The sequence below is a fragment of the Lathyrus oleraceus genome, chromosome 5 (assembly GCF_024323335.1).
Source record: "Lathyrus oleraceus cultivar Zhongwan6 chromosome 5, CAAS_Psat_ZW6_1.0, whole genome shotgun sequence".
In the NCBI taxonomy this organism is placed as follows: domain Eukaryota; kingdom Viridiplantae; phylum Streptophyta; class Magnoliopsida; order Fabales; family Fabaceae; genus Lathyrus; species Lathyrus oleraceus.
The window spans coordinates 608,077,546-608,096,869 of record NC_066583.1 but is presented as its reverse complement, the minus strand read 5'-3'; the positions used below and the strand labels follow the sequence as shown (position 1 = coordinate 608,096,869).

The following is a 19,324-nucleotide window of genomic DNA, read 5'->3' as shown; positions in this document are numbered from 1 at the left end:
TAAAATATCCAACTCAATGCATATGCATGTGGTACCAACTCAATATTTGGTTCTCTCTAGAACCGAATACCCTCTTTGAACCCATGAACCCCCTCTATGAGCTCCAAGCCCCCTCTCCGAGCTTGGGACAAGCCACCAGTACCCTCGATGAACTAACATACATGCCTCTTGACACAACTCTTATGATGCATGTTAATAATTCATCTCAATAGAATTATATTTCAAACATGAAACAATAGAACACATATAACTCAAAATAACCTATACTCACAACACTCCCATATTTCATACTTATTCTTAATGCTTAACATCTCGTCATAGCAACACAACTCGGACACATATAATAATCCAACTCAATAAAATTATTAACTCACATACATGAAAATCACCTTTAACTCAACAAAACACACCTCAACATGTATAATTTATCAAATCATACTTAAACTCATGAGAAAATTCATCATAGCATTCATTCATGTTACTTCACCAAAACCACAACACATCATCGTATAAACATAACGATTCGCTAATCGATCATACAACCATCACAAACATATCTACCGTAGGTGAATGAATACAACTCAAACATTTCACAAATTACTACCATGAGGTATCTCTTCATATTATATTTCTAACACTTCAAACGGCACGTTATTTGGACCTACAAATCAAAAGATACAACCAAAATCGTCGGACAATGCAACAAAAACAAAAGCAGAATTTTTACTATTTGGCCTGGTGCAATCGATTGTAATTTTATGCAATCGATTGTCACTAAAACACATTTCACTATTGACTTTTCAAAAAATCATTTTTCTAGGCATGATAATCGATTGTCATATGGTGCAATCGATTGCAATATTATTTCTTTTCAGAATTTCAACTAATGCAATCGATTGTCATTTTATGCAATCGATTGTCATTTTATGCAATCGATTGTCACTGTTGTTTTTTTTATAAAAATTCCAGTTTGCTCTATTACGTGATTTTTCCTCCAATTTTCAACTTCAACCACCAAACCAGTTCCAATTTTGTTCATTCAAAAACATCCCCATGTATTTTCTAACAAGGTCAATACACATGTCTCAATAATTATCATCAATCTATCAATTTTTCTCATGAATTAAACACTTAGATTCATACCCTAAATTACTCAATCTTATATCAATTTTCATGGATTCAATTGATTTCAAGAACACAACAATAACATGTCAACACACACAATTACAATTCACATAATGACATGTAATAATAGAATTATCATCAAATTTTCATCAACATTCATCTTAACTTAAACGAAGAACAAACCGTATAGGAGGTTAAGGACTCCTCAACCCTACCCCTCATGCATAAGCCCTTATTGAATGTTATTCTCCCCCCTTAGCTTAGATTTCCAGCAAGCATGCTCCCTAATCAAGTTTGGTTCTTCCCTCCTTGACCCTTAGACTTGCTCATCACACCTTTGCTCCTTTCTCCAAAACTTCTATTTTTACATACAATGAAACTAATTCTCTTCCCACTTCTCTCTTTTACTAATAAACCTATTTTATCCTAATTAAGATTTCCCCCTTCTACCCCTAACTTATTCTTGTAATTACCAGTTTTCCCTTAATTTTTTTACACATTCTTATTTCTTTTATTTCATTTAAATAATCAAATCAAATCATTATTTTAACTAATAAAATAATTCTAATTTATGCCCCCTTTCTCTAATTACTCTATACATCCTACCATAAGGTCACACACCCTTCCTCTCACCACATTTACTCAATCATTCCACATATAAAAATTAAATATCCACATAAAATTATAATTAATTAAAATAAAATCATTTACTAAAAATGGGATGTGACAATATCCACCAACCAAGTAGATTTGTCCTTGAAGTAGGATGCTCAAGTGCTCATGATGTTCGCTTCCCTGAAAGTAGAGAGCGAGGTTGAGATTGCTAATCTTCATGTTGTGTGAGAGTTCCCAGATGTTTTCCCTGATGATATTGGTGATTTTCCTCCTGATCGTAATGTCAAGTTTGCAATAGAGTTAGTACCTGGTACTAGACCTATATCTATAGTATCATATAGAATGTCCGCATCAGAGTTGAGCGAGTTGAAGAAACAATTAGAAGATCTGTTAGAGAAGAAGTTTGTCAGACCTAGTGTATTGCCTTAGGGAGCACCGATGTTGTTGGTTAAGAATAAAGATGACAACATGAGGTTGTGTGTGGATTATCAATATTTGAATAAGGTTACTATTAAGAACTGATATCCTCTTCCACGAATTAAAGATCTCATGGATCAATTAGTAGGAGCTTGTGTGTTCAACAAGATTGCTATGAGGTCAGGTTACCATCGAATTAGGGTGAAGACGTAGGATATACCTAATACTGCATTTAAAACCCATTATGGTCATTATGAGTATTCAGCTATGCTCTTCAATGTGTCAAATGTATAAGGAGTATTCATGGAGTATATGAATAGGATTTTTCATCCTTATTTGGATCAGTTAATCGTGGTGTTTATAAATGATATTCTGGTATGCTCTTAGTCTGACAAAAAGCATGCAAAACACATGAGAGTTGCGTTTTAAAAATTGATAGAATATAGTGACACATCATATTATAATTGAGATGACAAAATTACGCATAAAAGACAAAATAAAGATGGAATGGAAAAATGACGCTCAACAATTATGTTTTAATATATTATAAATAGATTTATTAGATACAGATATATGTCATTTCACTGATATATTGTTCATAAAACTAAGTTTTCCTTTGTATATCATGAAGGGATAAAAGAGATATAAAAAGAATAATCATAATGATAAGAATGTCATTAAAAAAAGAGTTGACTTCAAATGTCCCATATATATATATATATATATATATATATATATATATATATATATATATATATATATATATATATATATAAAGGATCCTTACTAAAATCAAGTAACTAATTGAGCGAGCGAAAGGAACAAACCAACATATTAATCTAGTTAAGAGACATCTAATAAAGATTCTAATTTAAATATGTTTTTGTTTTTGCTATGTTCTTATATAAATCTAGCATGCATGAGGTTTTTGTATTATATAAAGTGATAAATAGTTTGTTGTCTGTTACAAGCAAAAGAAAAAGAAAGAAACAATGACTAAAATTCTCAAACTTGTGTATGCTATGATTCTCTTGATTTTCCTATTTCATTTTTAACTGACGCTCGTAAGTTTTATTTAATCTCTTTATTTTCAAGTTTACTTTTATACCCTTTTTATTAATAGTGATTATTGTTGTTTTACATCATAGCTGCTACTGATTGTTCTTCAGCCCTCAATTGTACACACACTCAGTGTATGTCACCAACACTGCCAATGTGTTTGCAGGATAACTGTGTATGCGTTTAACAGTTAAGTGGAAAAATAATTCAATAAATTTTAAGTTTATAATTTTATTTTTGTCATAGTGAATTATGTTATTATTGTGATTTATCTCACTATTTCAATTATATTTATCTGACTTCTTAATTTGTTTAACAGGGGAAGTAGAAGTGGTTTACATTGCTGGCTGGCTTGAATCCTTTCAATTTGTTTTAATTGTTTGAGATGCTCATCTTTTGTTATTGGTGTCCTATCTAATTTTGAATGTCCATGCACTGCAATTTGTATTTGATTCTTCGAATTCGATATAAATACTTTTTACGGTAGAATGATTGAAAAATTCTTTCCTATTATTGTTAATCTTATGTTTAGTATAAATATCATCTTTATTAGTCTAATTGGTCAAAACCTTCAAATCATAAGCAAAATCTAACAAGTGACATCAGAGTCTAACTCCTGTTAAAAATTAATCATCTCAGGAGGAAAAATGACTTCAAGCTATTCACTAAACAAACCTCAATTCTTTAATGGAGAAGGGTATAGTTTGTGGAAAGAGCAAATGATTTTTTTCATATAAGGGATGAATCGTGGTATTTGGTGTTAGAAATTTCGAAAAGATTAAAGGGATCCAGGCTTGAATCGTGAACGCAACACTTTCCTTATAGTATTTCAAGCACTCTCGATTGTCTTAGAGTTCTGGTGCAGGAATACCCAAGATAATTCAGCCTTATCGAGTTTGCGCAAGACTGGCGAAAACCCGAATGCAGCGAAGAGCGTCTGGAATTATTTAGAGGATTTTGGATTTTGTGTGTTGTATTCTGAATCCGGATTTATGCTTTTATAGGCCATGTTGATATTGTTTCACAAGGTAGCGACCCTTGGTGAAGCAATGTCCTTTTTCCAATAATCATAATGGTTGGCCTGCAGCATGTTTCACCAACAGTTGCATGGTTTCGCCTTTGTAACATCTCATGAAGAGTTACAATCTCCGAATTTAAAATTCAAATCGTAGGCACTGACCAAAAGGGAACAGGTGCCGTCTACAAGCCGCCACTAGCGTCCTACGCCCATGGACCCGGTCCCTGTCCCGGAGTCGGAGCCGGTGTCGCCGGTGGCGACACCGGCGAGTGGTTGTAAGGTTGGGACAAGTGGCATAATGCTTGGGACCACCATATGTGTTCATGTGGCACTTTATCCTCTTTTGTCCTTTTGTTGAGTTAATGATATTAACTCTTTATAAGGACTTACAAAGTGAGTAAATCTTCCAATGTGGGACTTTATCTCATGCATTTATTAGCATTAACTCACTTCCATCATTTGTCATTTTTGGAACACACTTGTATTTAATAATTTACAACAATCCCCCACTTGTTCTAATAATGACAAATCCAATTCCAGAATATAGAAAGCAAAAAGTGTTAATACAGTTAGGTATCTTTCAATTTGAACTTAACCTTAGTAAAGACAACGCAAAGCCTAATCGGAACGTTAGGTAGCTATGCTTTGAACCATTATCACATGTGATCAGACCGGCGTTGCTATACACACACTTTTAGAGGTTCTTCGCCTACATATCTCGCCTAGCACTATTTATGGCCATGTGCTTTTCCTGTTTTCATGAATTTTTCATGAGAGAAACTCCAACTCTCACCTTAAGACGACACCATCTTGAAGTTCATATAGGTGAAGTTCAATTCGTATCTATTTCTTGAGATACGTATCCTCCTTGATATAGAACTTCATTAAGAGTTTCTTTGAAAACTCAACCCTCAGTTTGTAATTGTCAACATTATCGCGGAATGTTGCATAACCTTCCGAATCAACCACTTGTTGTTACCCATTGAATCTTAGGTTAAGATGTGTTAACTTCAGATTGGGTTGCTATCATTGTTGGAACCCTTATTCAAGGAGTTTTAATCCCATACCTTTCGAGGTAGTCTTTACTAAATCTCTGGCCAATGGTTTAGTAAATGGATCAGCCAAATTATAGCTTGTTTGTATATATGTTAGTGAAATGATCCCATCCTTTATCATTTTTCTCACGAGAGAGTGTCTAAGACCTATGTGTCTAGACTTTCCATTGTACACTTCACTGAACGCTCTAGTCAGGGTGGCTTGACTATCACAATGTATCAATACTTTTGAAACATTGTCTTTAGCTAACGGAACCTCCAATAAGAGGTCCCTCAACCATTCTGCTTCTTGTCCAACAGACGCAAGAGCCACAAACTCTGATTCCATGGTTGAGAGAGTAATGCATGTTTGTTTCTTGCTTTTCCAAGAAATCGCACCTCCAGCTAATGTGAATATCCATCTAGTTGTAGATTTATAATCTCCAACACTTGATATCCAACTTGCGTCGGTATATCCTTCTAGCACGGCAGGAAACTTACCATAATGAAGGCCAAGATTTTTGGTCTTTAACAAATATCCGAAAATCCTAGTTATGGCCTTCCAATGTTCATCATTTGGATTGCTAGTAAATCTACTCATCTTACTAACTGCAAAATCTATGTCAGGTCTGGTGCATTGCATTAAGTACATTAGACATCCAATTGCACTTGCATATTCCAGTTGTGCCAGGGTTCTCCCATTGTTCTTTTGAAGTTTGACACTAGGATCGAATGAAGTGTTTACTTCCTTAAAGTTTAGGTGTTTGAACTTTTCTAACATTTTCTCAATATAATGTGTTTGATTAAGTTCATAACCCCCACTATTTTTTTTACTTTGATCCCTAGTATCGTGTCAACTAGTCCAAGATCTTTCATCTTGAATGTGAAAGTCAAAAAATTCTTTGTTTCTAATATTCCATTCATTTCATTGCTGATAATCAACATGTCATCAACATATAAACATAGAAATATCACAACACTTCCACGCACCTTTGTGTACAAGCATTTGTCACAAGAGTTTGGAACAAACCCATTTGAAATTATGGCGGTGTCAAATTTTTGATGTCATTGTTTTGGTGCCTGTTTTAAACCGTATAAAGACTTAACAAGTTTGCATACCTTTTGTTCATTTCCAGGAAGCATGAAGCCTTCTGGTTGCTCCATGTAGATCTCCTCATCGAGATCTCCGTTTAGAAATGCTGTTTTAACATCCATTTGATGAACAATAAGGTTATTCAAGGAAGCTAGTGCAAACAGGATTCTAATTGTCGTAGTTTTTGCTACTGGTGCATATGTGTCAAAATAATCGACACCTTCCTTTTGTCTAAATCCTTTTGCTACTAGTCTAGCCTTGTAGGTGTTTAATATACCGTTACTATGATACTTTTTTCTAAACACCCACTTGCATCCAATGGGTCTTGATCCCTTCGGAAGATCAACTAGTTCCCAAGTATGATTTGACATAATTGAATCCATTTCATCTTGGATAGCATCTTTCCAAAAAGAAGCGTCCCTAGAAGCCACTGCTTCCTTATATGTTTTAGGATCATCTTCTATTTGAAGAATAATAGGAATTTTATGAACATCATTCTTGCTATTTCCTTCAACTAAATAAAGATAAATGAGTTGGGAATTGATTTCATATGGTCCTAGATCCTTAGTTTTTCGGGCCCTTTTGCTTCTCCTTGGTTCTGATTGTGTTTCAACAATTCGTGTCAAATCTTTGTCTCGAGATTCTTCAATTGTGGGATTTTCAGGTCCCTTATCCTTTGTGATGAGATTTTCAAAGAATTCCACATCTCTGGATTCAACAATTACATTAGACTCTAGATTTAGAAGTCTGTATGCTTTGCTATTTGGTGCATATCCTATGAAGGCACATCTGATTCCTCGAGGACCCAATTTTGTCCTTTTGGGATCCATGTTCTTGTAATAAGCTACACACCCCCACACTCTAAAATAACCAATACTTGGCGGTCTTCCTTTCCATTTCTCATATGGAGAAATACCAGTTGTTTTTAAAGGAATCTTATTCATTATGTGACATGCGGACAATAGTGCTTCACCCCATAAATTAAATGGTAATTCTGAATGCATTAACATAGCATTTATCATCTCTTGATATGTTCTATTTTTTCTTTCGGCCATCCCATTTTGTTGTGGTGTGCGGGGCGCAGAACATTCGTGTATGATGCCATATTCTTCACAATATGCATCAAATTCTGCTGAGAAATATTCTCCGCCTCTATCACTCCTAAGTACTTTTATAGTTGTACTTAATTGATTTTCTACTTCTGCTTTATATGTCTTAAAGGAATTAAAAGCATCATCTTTATGCTTTAAGAGATATACATGTGTGAACCTAGAGCAATCATCGATAAACATTATAAAATAACGGTTTCCCCCACGGGTCAACATACTATTAAATTCACACAAATCAGAGTGCACAAGATCTAGCACGTTTGTTTTTCTTTCAACACTTTTGAAAGGTTTCTTTATTATTTTTTATTTAACACATATTTCACATTTTCCGAAATCATGAATGTTGCATGATATCAAACCGGATTTAATTAGTATATTCATAGTACTAATACCAATATGTGCCAATCTAGAGTGCCATAAGGAAATAGATTCAAGCATATAAGCAGAATTAGAAATTTCATTAATAATATTGTCGGTAGTACAAAGTTTGATCATTCCTTCAACAGAATATCCTTTTCCTACAAATATACCATTACGAGTCAATATTAATTTGCCCGATTCATATACAGATTTAATACCCGATTTTCCCAATAAGTCCCCACTAACAAGGTTTCTATTCATATCAGGAACATGAAGCACATTAACAAGAGTGACTTTCTTTCCGGAAGTGAAGTTGAGTTCGACGGATCCTGTTCCAACGACTTTAGATCGTACTTCATTTCCCATTTGCACTTCTTGTCCATCATTGACTTCGGTATAGGTTTTGAATGCTGTTTTATCATAAGATACATGCACAGTTGCACATGTGTCATACCACCATCCTTGCACTTTGCCTTTGATTGCCATAATTTCGCTTACCGTAGCGATTATGTCGTCATCGACATGAACAATATTGACCTCATTTTTGGACTTATTGTGCCTGCAATCTCGAGCATAATGTCCGGGTTTGCCACATACATAACAACCATTTTTAGTACCTTTTGGTCCGCCAGAATTTTTGAACTTGTTGTGTTCTTTCCTTGGGCCGAGATGGTTTTTCATGCCATCATATTTTTTCTTTCCTTTAGCGGAAACAACATTTGCTTTAGCAAATCCAGCAGACTCAGTTTTTTCTTGATCCTTCGTTTCCTCCTCGATACGAAGGTGTTTCTGAAGTTTCTCCAAAGAAAAGTCCTCAGAACTATGCAGCAATTTCTTTCTGTATCCTTTCCACGAAGGTGGCAATTTTGCTATTATTGCACCGACTTGGAATGCTTCAGGAATGTCAATTTTCATGGCTTTTATTTTATTCACGAGAACCTGTAACTTGTGTACTTGTGCAAGAATCGGCTTGGAATCCAACATCTTAATATCAAAGTATTTAGATATTAAAAGCGTTTTTGTACCTTCTTCTTCGGCTTTGAATTTGAATTCGAGTGTGTTCCAGATTTCCTTTGCGGATGCAATATTAGTGTAGAGATCATAGAGACAATCAGATAATGTGTTCAAGATGTGTCCACGACAAAGCAGTTCATCTTCTTTTCGTTTCTTTCTCTCCTTTTTTACTTCATCAGTGTCATTCTCAGTTGGTTCTGGAATTGCCTCCAGATCAGGATCCAAGACATATTGAATTTTCAGGGCGGTCAGGAGAAATGTCATTTTGTCTTGCCAATAGGTATAGTTTATTCCATCGAAACGATCTAACTTAACAAGGTCCTGGTTCATCAGTTTGATGCTTGAAACAGAAGCGTCGGTGGCCATGATTTGAAATATTATAAGACTGTTAGAAATTTCGGAAAGATTAAAGGGATCCAGGCTTGAATCGTGAGCGTAACACTTTCCTTATAGTATTTCAAGCACTCTCGATTGTCTTAGAGTTCCGATGTAGGAATACCTAGGATAATTCAGCCTTATCGAGTTTGCGCAAGACCGGCGAAAACCCGAATGCAGTGAAGAGCATCTGGAATTACTTAGAGGATTTTGGATTTTGTATGTTGTATTCTGAATCCAGATTTATGCTTTTATAGGCCATGTTGATATTGTTTCACAAGGTAGCGACCCTTGGTGAAGCAATGTCCTTTTTCCAATAATCATAATGGTTGGCCTGCAGCATGTTTCACCAACAGTTGCATGGTTTCGCCTTTGCAACATCTCATGAAGAGTTACAATCTCCGAATTCAAAATTCAAATCGTAGGCACTGACCAAAAGGGAATAACGATAATAGCCCGGCCGAAGGCCGGCCGACCGCCGGAGCGGCGCCGCCTCATTAACACCGCGAATAGCCCGATTGCTCCGATGCGACGTGCCTAAGTGCTCAAGTGCCGTCTACAAGTCGCCACTAGCGCCCTACGCCCACGGACCCGGTCCCGATCCCGGAGTCGGAGCCGGAGCCGGTGGCGACACCGGCGAGTGGTTGTAAGGTTGTGACAAGTGGCATAATGCTTGGGACCACCATATGTGTTCATGTGGCACTTTATCCTCTTTTGTCCTTTTGTTGAGTTAATGATATTAACTCTTTATAAGGACTTACAAAGTGAGTAAATCTTCCAATGTGGGACTTTATCTCATGCATTTATTAGCATTAACTCACTTCCATCATTTGTCATTTTTGGAACACACTTGTATTTAATAAATTACAACATTTGGAAGGATATGAATAAAGGTCTATTTGTTCCTACACACATAGTTAATGGTGTTGTAGAAAACACACTTGAAAAGAGTTGGACCAAAGATGATAAATAAAATGTGCAACACAAGTTGAAACCGAAAGCTGTCATCACTACTGCTCTCGGTCTTGATGAGTTTTTGGGAGTTTCTCACTACAAAATTGCAAAAGTAATGTGAGACATCCTCAAAATCACACTTGAAGGTACCAATAACTTGAAGAGGGCAAGGTTGGGAACATTAAACCATGAGTATAAATTCTTCAGAATGAAACCTGAAGAGAGCATTAATCAGATGCAAACACAACTTACCCACATCGTAAGTCATATGAGAACTCTGGGAAAAACATTTTCTAATGAAGAATTGGTTATAAAGATTCTTAGATGCCTAAACCATAGTTTGTAACCTAAAGTCATTGTGATCTTTGAATATAAGAATTTAGTAACCATGGACACACACACTCTCTTTGATAAATTGCAAGAACATAAAATGGAGTTGAAAATACTTACTGATGATGAAGAAGATAACAAGAAGAAGAGAAAAAGTATTTCACTTAAACCTACTAACATCGAAGATATGAAATTAGAAGATGAAGACTGCCAAAGTGAGATGAATAAATTTGTGAAGCTGATGTTTAAACAATTCAAGAAGTTCCTAAGGCACGGAAAATAAACTTCAAGACTCTAGAAGCAAAGTGAAGAAAGTTCATCATCCATTCCTACATGTAATCAACGCAGAGAAAAAGGGCATATACGACCAAAATGCCCTCAAAATCCGAGAAGAAACCAAAATCAAAGAAAGTTCAAGAAATCCAAAAAGAGAGCATATGTTTCCTAGGATAACGATGATATAGAATCTTCAGATAAAGAAGAAGTCAACCTTAGCCTCATGACAAATAATCAAGACGATGAGGCAGCCTCTTACTTTTACTATCAAAATATATTTCACATTTGTAAGAAGCTAAAAAAGAGACAAGTAAATTAGAACAAGTTATATCTACCTCTAAAGACATTATCTCTTCTCTTGAATTGAAAAATAAAAACCTGTTAGAAGAAATAGAAAGTCTTAGAGAAAGAGACAATGATCTAATTCAAAAATCTTCCTCATATCATAAAGTCTTATAAGAATCTATCTAGTGTGTTCAATGGGACATTTTGAAAAATAAAATTGACGATCTTCAAAACACACTTGATAAATTCACTAAAGGGACAAACAACTTGAATCTTTTGTTAGGAAATCGTATAACGTCTTAAAATAAGGATGATATTAGTTATGAACCTAATAACTATTAAAAGATTTAGCAATATTTTCAATTCCCAACCAACATCTAAATGCAAACCCTAAAATGTAATTACTATGATGAAGACGACCATATCGCCATGTTCTATTTTATCAAAAAGAGTCATGAGAGCAAAAAAGGATATTCTCCTTCATACTTTTATAAAGAACATTGTGAACGTAAAAATAGAAAGATGCATGCTCATTATATGTATTCCACTAACATCAAAGGACCCAAAAGAATATGGGTACCAAAGGCAGAAAAGTCAAATTGTGATGTAGATGATGATACCGACAATTGCTCTTCATGTGAAATAATAAATATGTTATATTGCTCCTCTCCTACGAGGGAAGAAATTCATTTTCCTAATAACAAAAATACAAAATTATTGTATCTTTGAGTCTTGGTAGAAGTAGAGGTTGTTAACTCTGCAGGTGTCTCTTAAGGAACATCCTTGAAAGATAAAAATCAAAGGGAAAGAAAAAAATCAAAGAGAAAAGGAAGTTCAAAGTCCAAATAGATAAATTCAAGCTAAAAAAGTCAGTTAAAGAAAGTATATCTTGAATGGAGGATCATTAAAGACCACTTCATTCAAAATATTAATGGGGGAATTTCTAAGGGAATTGAATCTCAACACTCCCCTAGAGAGGTATGTAATCATATGGTTTTTCTTTCATAAATTTAGCCAAAGCAAATTGATGAAGCTATCATTAAAGAATATTGATTTCTTGCTATGCAAGAAATGTTAAATCAATTTGAGAGAAAAATGGTTGGGAACTCGTTGCCAAAGTTAGTTGAGTTATTGGAACATTAGTGAATATTTTGTAACAATCTTGATGGAAATATTTTTTTTTAAACAAAACTCGTTACGAAAGATTACAATCAAAGCATAATTTTCAATAAACCTTATGCTCATGCACATAAACTAGAAGCCATAAGAATAATTATAGCCTTCTCATGCATTTTTGTAAAATCTTCCAAATGAATATAAAGAGTGCATTTTGAAGTGGTTACATCCATAAGGAAGTGCAAGTTGATCATTCTCATGATTTTCTAAAACTATTCTTACTTATGTTTTCAAAACAAAAATGGGTCTCTATGATCTAAGACATGCTCATAGAGGTTGGTTTAATAGTTTGAGAAATTTTCTGCTTATTCCAAAGAAGGGTGATACAACTCTTTTTCAAACCGAGCATATTTTTATTGTGCATGATTTTTTGTCGATTCAATGCTACTAACGAATTCTTGTGCAAAGATGTTCTGATATGATGCAAATTAAAATACAGGAAAGCTCTTTTAAGAGTACAATAAGAAGCGATTATAACCTTAATGGATTCAACCAAGACATCGATTGATCAAAATGATTATGATGATCAAAAGAGGTTAAGATGATAAATATGTGATGGATTTATCAGTCTTATGGTTGGATCAACTCTTGTATCAAATGATTCATAGAGAAGAAAAGTCGATGATGACTTGTCAGTGTAAGTTTCTCAAGTTACCTTGAGACCTTAAGTGTTTGTGGAGAAAATTTATGTCAAACACCTAGAGCCCAACACTAGTCTAAGGCCTAGGAGACTAAAAAGAGGTTGTCCAAAACACCCATAAATGGAAACAATTATCTCTTGAATAAATCTGAGCAAGAAAAGAGTAGACATCATAATTCGCTCTCGGTTTAGAAAGCTTCAAAGGATTTTAAGTTCTATTCGAGAAAGAATCAAGAGGGAGAAGTTATTCAAAGCTTACCTACTAGTTGATTTCAAAGCTGAATGTTATCTTCAGTGGGGAGAAATTTTAGATCCTATGCCTTACCTAGGACTGCTATTGTCCATCTCTATAAGGTAACTCGTTCTTTTTACATGGGATCTATGTGCTTTGATTATATTTCGCCTTTTTGATAATGACAAAGTGGAAGAAGTATACCTTCAAGGGGAGCATAATATACTCTCTACTTAATTGAGGGGAATTTTAATCACTCAAAACTACTTGTATTTACTTTTGTTACCACCAACCCCGAGAGATGCATTGTCATCATCAAAAACAGGGAGAATGTAGATCTATGGGCTTGCAAGTAATGAAGATCTGCATATGAAGGTTTGATGACCACAACGTATGACAATAACTTTCAACCTCAATGATGATAGTATAACCAAAAAAATATATCTTATAAATCATCAACAAAAGGAATCAAGATCAAAGTGCTTGTACAAATAGAAACTATATAGAAAAAGTTTTGAAGCTATTTGGAGAAAGGTGTAAAAGCTCACTAGGTCATATGTCTGTCAGTCTGTCTGAATGAACTGAGTATTCTAAAAGTAAACAGAAGCTTAAGAGTACTAAGGAAAAGCACACACACTGAAAGTGTTTTTCTAAGCCAAAACTAAGCCATTATAAAGTTATCCAAAACTTTTTTCAAATTATTTTTAACTATCTAACCGATCGGAAAGATGTATCAATCGATTGGTAAAACTTTTCTAATCAACCATTTGATTGGAGCACTTTGACAATCAATTAGAAGAGTGTCAATTGATTACAAAATTAATAAGGACAACAAACCGATTGAAATGTTTTATAAATCACTTAGATATTTAATTCGGCCTATGCATTATTCTCTTTCTTCGTTTTTCTAACTACTATATGAGAAAGACACACCCTCACATTTAACCATGTCACTTTCCAACTGTTATATTATCCCCCTCTTTAGAATTTATATCTCTCCCTCTCTTTGTGCTGATTGTTTATATTCTTAAGAGTGAGTCACCTTTAAGAGATTGAGTTTGATTCTTGAGATCAAACTGTTATAAAATCTCTATCATTTGTTTGTTAAGCTTTGCTAGAAAAAGCTTTGTTTTGGTTATTGAGATCAGTCAAATATCTAAACAGTTTGATAGTTTAACCTGGGTTAAAAGATGTCATTTGGTTGAGGATAACCCTGTTAAAATCTAAAGATCATATTGTATTAAGGTTTGTGGGCATAACCTTTAAAAGCTCAAAGTCTATAGTGAAACTCTCAAGAAGACCTATTGTGAACATGACTAGGCCAACGTTTGGTCAAACCTGTATAAATCTCTGGTGCAATCTTTCTAACCATATCCTTTTACTTTCTATAATTTACTTTCAATATTTTATTTCCACTGCGATTACTCACATAAAAATTAATAATGGGATCTTAATCGAGAAAGGATAAAATTAATCATGAATTTTGAATACCACAATTTACTCTCCTCTTGTGCTTGAAGGCACTTGTCCAACATGCGAGATTGTGGAAAGGCTAGTCGTAGAAAAAATTGGAAGTTATCAATCAACGTTTAACTATGGCAATTGCTCAGGCAAGAAATTAGATCAAAATCTTTTGGGATCTTGTTTTTGTTAGCAGTTTGAGTGTCTACATTAACATAGAGATTTATCGTGTGATATTTCGTTGTAATTAAAATGCTCATATCAAACTTATCAAAATAATTGAAGATTATCATATTTTATTTATGGTTCTTTAACTCCATTGAAGAGTGGAGTAGGCAAAGCGAGGACGAACGTCGAACCACTATATGTGTATTTTTTCTTTCTTCCCTTATCTCCTTAATTTTCCAACATTTATTAATATTGCTATTGATTTAATGCATTATTGCATCGTTTGTATGTCATTTAGGTTAGACCATGCTTATAGGTATTTAATGTGTAAGCTTAGGTCTGCGATGCATCAATCTTATTGGATCATCATAAGTTCAATTATGTCTTGAATGAACATCTATGTAAAATATTTTTAAATCGCTTTTGTTTAAAGCATATTTTGGTTATGTTGTAATTGATTTTCATTAGAAGTAATTAAGTCCTTAGTGATATCCTGTAATATTTCACTTGGTTTAATTCATTGAGGCGCTTCCAAGCTCTCTCAGTGTTGTGTTTTAAGCTTTTGTGTTTCTTAAAATCTTTGATTTTGTTTATAAGACGTAAAATATTTTTGAAATTGACTTTTAGGGGATAGATCTATTCAACCCCCCCCCCCCCCCCCCCTTCTAGACTTCTGCATGTCCATATTCTCACCTCACATGAGGTTGTTTGGACGAAGCGAGTATCCTTGCATTAGAGACTCTCAGTATTTGTGAGGTTGCAAGGTGAAATTCCATGTTTTGTAAAACTAACTTATTATTTACGTGTCATAAAATCTCTCTCTTAACGATTGGAGACTCAGAATATCCGGGAGATTGCCTTGTGAAGAGAGACTCTTGGTATCTGGGAGGTTGTAATCACTTTATTATGTATTTTATAAAAAGTCATAATAAATCATAGTTATTATAGGAGTAGTCATAAGAATTCTCACGTCTAGAGATAGATGATTCAAAATGAAAACTTAATCTCTTTTAATTATATTTGTTTATCATAATTATTATTCTCTAATTTCCTATCCGTACATAATCAATTACACTCATCACACCCCATTCTACTGCTCATTAACTGCGTTATCATCACAAGTACAGTCACAATGTCCATAATTAGCAAAACTTTGTCTCGCATTTAGGCTCAGCAAGCTAAGGCAGTTACCACACTCCCATATGGCTATTATATCTATTACAGATTTCCAAATCAAGTATGAGACGATAAAGCAATGGACTATATATCCAGTTTGCCGAACTCATTTGGGTTCACATTGCTCATGGTGGTGATAGATAGATTTTCACATACTATAGTCATTTTGTGGCACAAAAATCCAACTATACTAGAAAATCAGTGACAGAGGTGCCATTGCTAAGTTTTTGTGTACGCAAGCAAAACCACGTAAACAATCGTCATGTTTACAATATTTGGACGAAGATATGAACCCAAATATAACACTTAAATGGAATTGAGTAACAAAACACTTACATGGTACCAATCCCAAAAATATTCATGCAAGGTAATCAACTACATATGTTTGAAATATTAATAATGCAACATAGATCAACTACTCGAGCTTTCATCATGATGAATAAATATATATATATAACAGAAATTATCATTAAAAAGTGGCGTGCTAGCATTTTATCGATCCATCGACCAAACCTCCATTTCAACTCCAATTTGATTATCCTGCAAAGTAAACATGATCATTGGAAAATTAATTTTCTAGGTATTTCATTTTTTTCTACATTTGAAAAAAAAAATTATACATATATATATTATGGATCAATTGCGTGAATACTATAAATATTTTTTTTAATAGCAAAACATGAATATATATTAATATAAAGGTGAAACAAAAATTACAACCGATATCATATCAAAGAAACAAGAGAAAAGAACACTATAAGTTCACAAATCCATATGGATCTTTGCTTTGGTTTTAAACGGATCCTTATAAATGGATGATGAAATTGATCTCATTAAAATAGTCGGATCGTAAGACCTGATATTAAGACTAAAAAAAAAATCGCAAGAACGAATAACCTAATAAAGTCCATCTCAAAACAAAAAAACAAAACATAAGAACAACCATAAAAGAAAAACAAAACAAGTCATCCATCCCAACAAACCGACCTAAAACCATAAAAGAAAAACAAGTCAACTTAAAACCTCAAACGCAACAAATCTCCAAGAAGAGCCCGCGGGAGGGAGGAAGACACAGTCATCTACAACACCCTAGATAGACAATCAGGTTTCCTAAACATCATTATTAAAAATTGTCCTGAATATATTTTTCTTTGGCAAACCACTTTAAGAACTAATCACAATTACTTGAAATATTGGGATTAATGTGTCCAAACAAGAAAACCCTAATTACTTGAAACCCAGCAGCTAACTGACAGAAAAAGACCATAATTGTGCAAACAATGCAAACTGAATATATGTTCCTGAGATCTTTGCTATATATAACAACACCACATTGTTTTATGTCAATGAAAGTTGTATATATATTATTACAAAAAAAGCATCATATATATATATATATTCTGACAAAAGTTATACTGTGTGATGATCTTATCAATCAATCAAAGTGTATATGTCATCATGGTAGAAAACAAAGTGTTACATCCCAATCACTCATTGCATGGATCTTCAATATATTAAACATATAATATGATAGAGGAAATATGTTTTATAACGTTAACAAAACCTTAAATATATATATACAATTTGAAATTTAAAATGTTAACGTAATATCTCAGTTTAACTTGAATCATTAATTAATCAAATGCTTTGGATAATTTCATTTGTTTATTTGGTGCGTAGCAATTTAAGAAAGAGCATGTGTCATCTCAAGAACAATCATGCATGGGACACAAAATCTGCAGAATCTTAAAAAGGCTAAATTAGGGGAAAGCTATAATCCAAATAAAAAATATTTAATAATTAAAGTGACATAAAATAGTGCTTTTGTTCCATATGCAACCAACTTGAATCCAAAAACATTGAAATGAACTCTATAAACCATTACTCTTAGTCTTAGTTTTTATTAATGGTATATATCATTATAATGTGAGTCCTTTCAATATTTCATATGATCTCTAAAATTTTCGGTCCAAATAATAAACATACATGCACATATATAAATGAAAACCTATAATCTACGAATCTTAGCTCAATTGACAAGAATGTCAATATAATGTTATATTAAGTTTGACACCAACATTAGTTTTCAAATTAGGATTCGAACACTGATGTTGGAACAAGAAAATATCCTTATAAATATCAACAATGTTATATTTAGTTATAACATCAGTGTCAATTATGAGAGTTAGGATTCGAACATTGATGTTAGTATATAAAGAGATTAATTAATCAATTACCATTATTTGGAATGGAAATTCAAGAAAAGTGCATGGTTGATGAGCTTGATTCATCATTTCCCTTGCTTTGATTGCCTGTGCTCTTCTTTTTCTTCTTGTAAGGGATACCTCTAGCCTTAGCTTGACACTCCCTAACCTCTCTAAGAAAAACACGAATAGCGCCGCTCGCGAAAGGATTAGTCTCTGGAGTTCCGCCGTTTTCCTCGTAAGCAGCCCTTAACCTCCCAATTAAAGCATCAAGGCTTCCCCAAGCTTGTCTTAGAGGACAAGTACAAGGTGCTGGTGGTTCTGGCTGTCCATAAAACATACAGCCTTGTAGATGAACTTTGGTTTTTCCAAATTGATCTAAATACCTAAGAAACTCCAAAACATGGTTGGAATTGCATTGAGAAATTGGAACTGGTGGTCTTAGGTTGTTTAAGTATTGTCCAAAAGTGTTCCAATCTCTTCTCTTTTGAGACTCGTATCGACTAAGAGTGATCCCTTGTGGAGAGGTTGATGATCCTCCTCCTTCTGCTAAATCCTTACCACTTGAAGACATGTTTGGTTTATGGTGAATGATGAAGATTGAGAGATGTTTGGCTTTTTGTAGATAAAGAAAGAAGAAGAAAAATGAGAGGTGAAAGGTGAAATGAATAGAGTGTAGAGTGAAGTGAAGGTATAGATGGAGATCATGTCATTGGGCTAATGAGTAGACAAATTATGGGCCATTCTAGTTGCTTTCTTTTCATCTTTTTCTTATCTTGTTTGTATTTAGGAGAAAACTTTTTTTATATACAAAATCAAATGTTTATAAATTTAAAATTGAGTACAAGAAATACTCCATCATGTATCTCATTACTTGATAAGAGAACAAAAATAAAGAAAATTATTATGTGCTCCATTTTAAATGTGTTTCATTTACTATTTTTCTTTGTCACAAGTTTATGTTTTTTTTTCATTCATATATCCCTTTATTTATCATATTTAAAATTATTTTAAATACTTTATTAACTAGTATTAATAAATATATTTTAATAAATAAAATTTATTTATTATTAAAATTAATATTATTAATTGTTATCTTAAAAAAGTATAACTAAAAAAAATATAATTTAAAATGGAGGGAATATCAATAAAATGACCAAAAAAATTAACTATTTCATGATAGACAAACTCACAATAGAAAAA

At 33.6% G+C, this 19,324-nt stretch overlaps 1 protein-coding gene across 1 annotated transcript; it reads right to left on the bottom strand.

Moving 5' to 3' along the window:
* Positions 1-16,167: 16,167 nt before the first annotated feature.
* Positions 16,168-18,875, bottom strand: LOC127086987 (protein LIGHT-DEPENDENT SHORT HYPOCOTYLS 10). Its single transcript, XM_051027816.1, has 2 exons — positions 18,155-18,875; positions 16,168-16,457 (listed from the first exon to the last, which is right to left on the bottom strand). Exon 1 carries the CDS (start codon positions 18,693-18,695, stop codon positions 18,174-18,176), a length of 522 nt encoding a protein of 173 aa, XP_050883773.1. The 5' UTR covers positions 18,696-18,875; the 3' UTR covers positions 16,168-16,457; positions 18,155-18,173.
* Between the last annotated feature and the right edge of the window lie 449 nt (positions 18,876-19,324).

Excerpts from the sequence above, each read along its gene's own strand:
- LOC127086987 (XM_051027816.1), bottom strand. The coding sequence starts at position 18,695 with ATGTCTTCAAGTGGTAAGGATTTAGCAGAAGGAGGAGGATCATCAACC.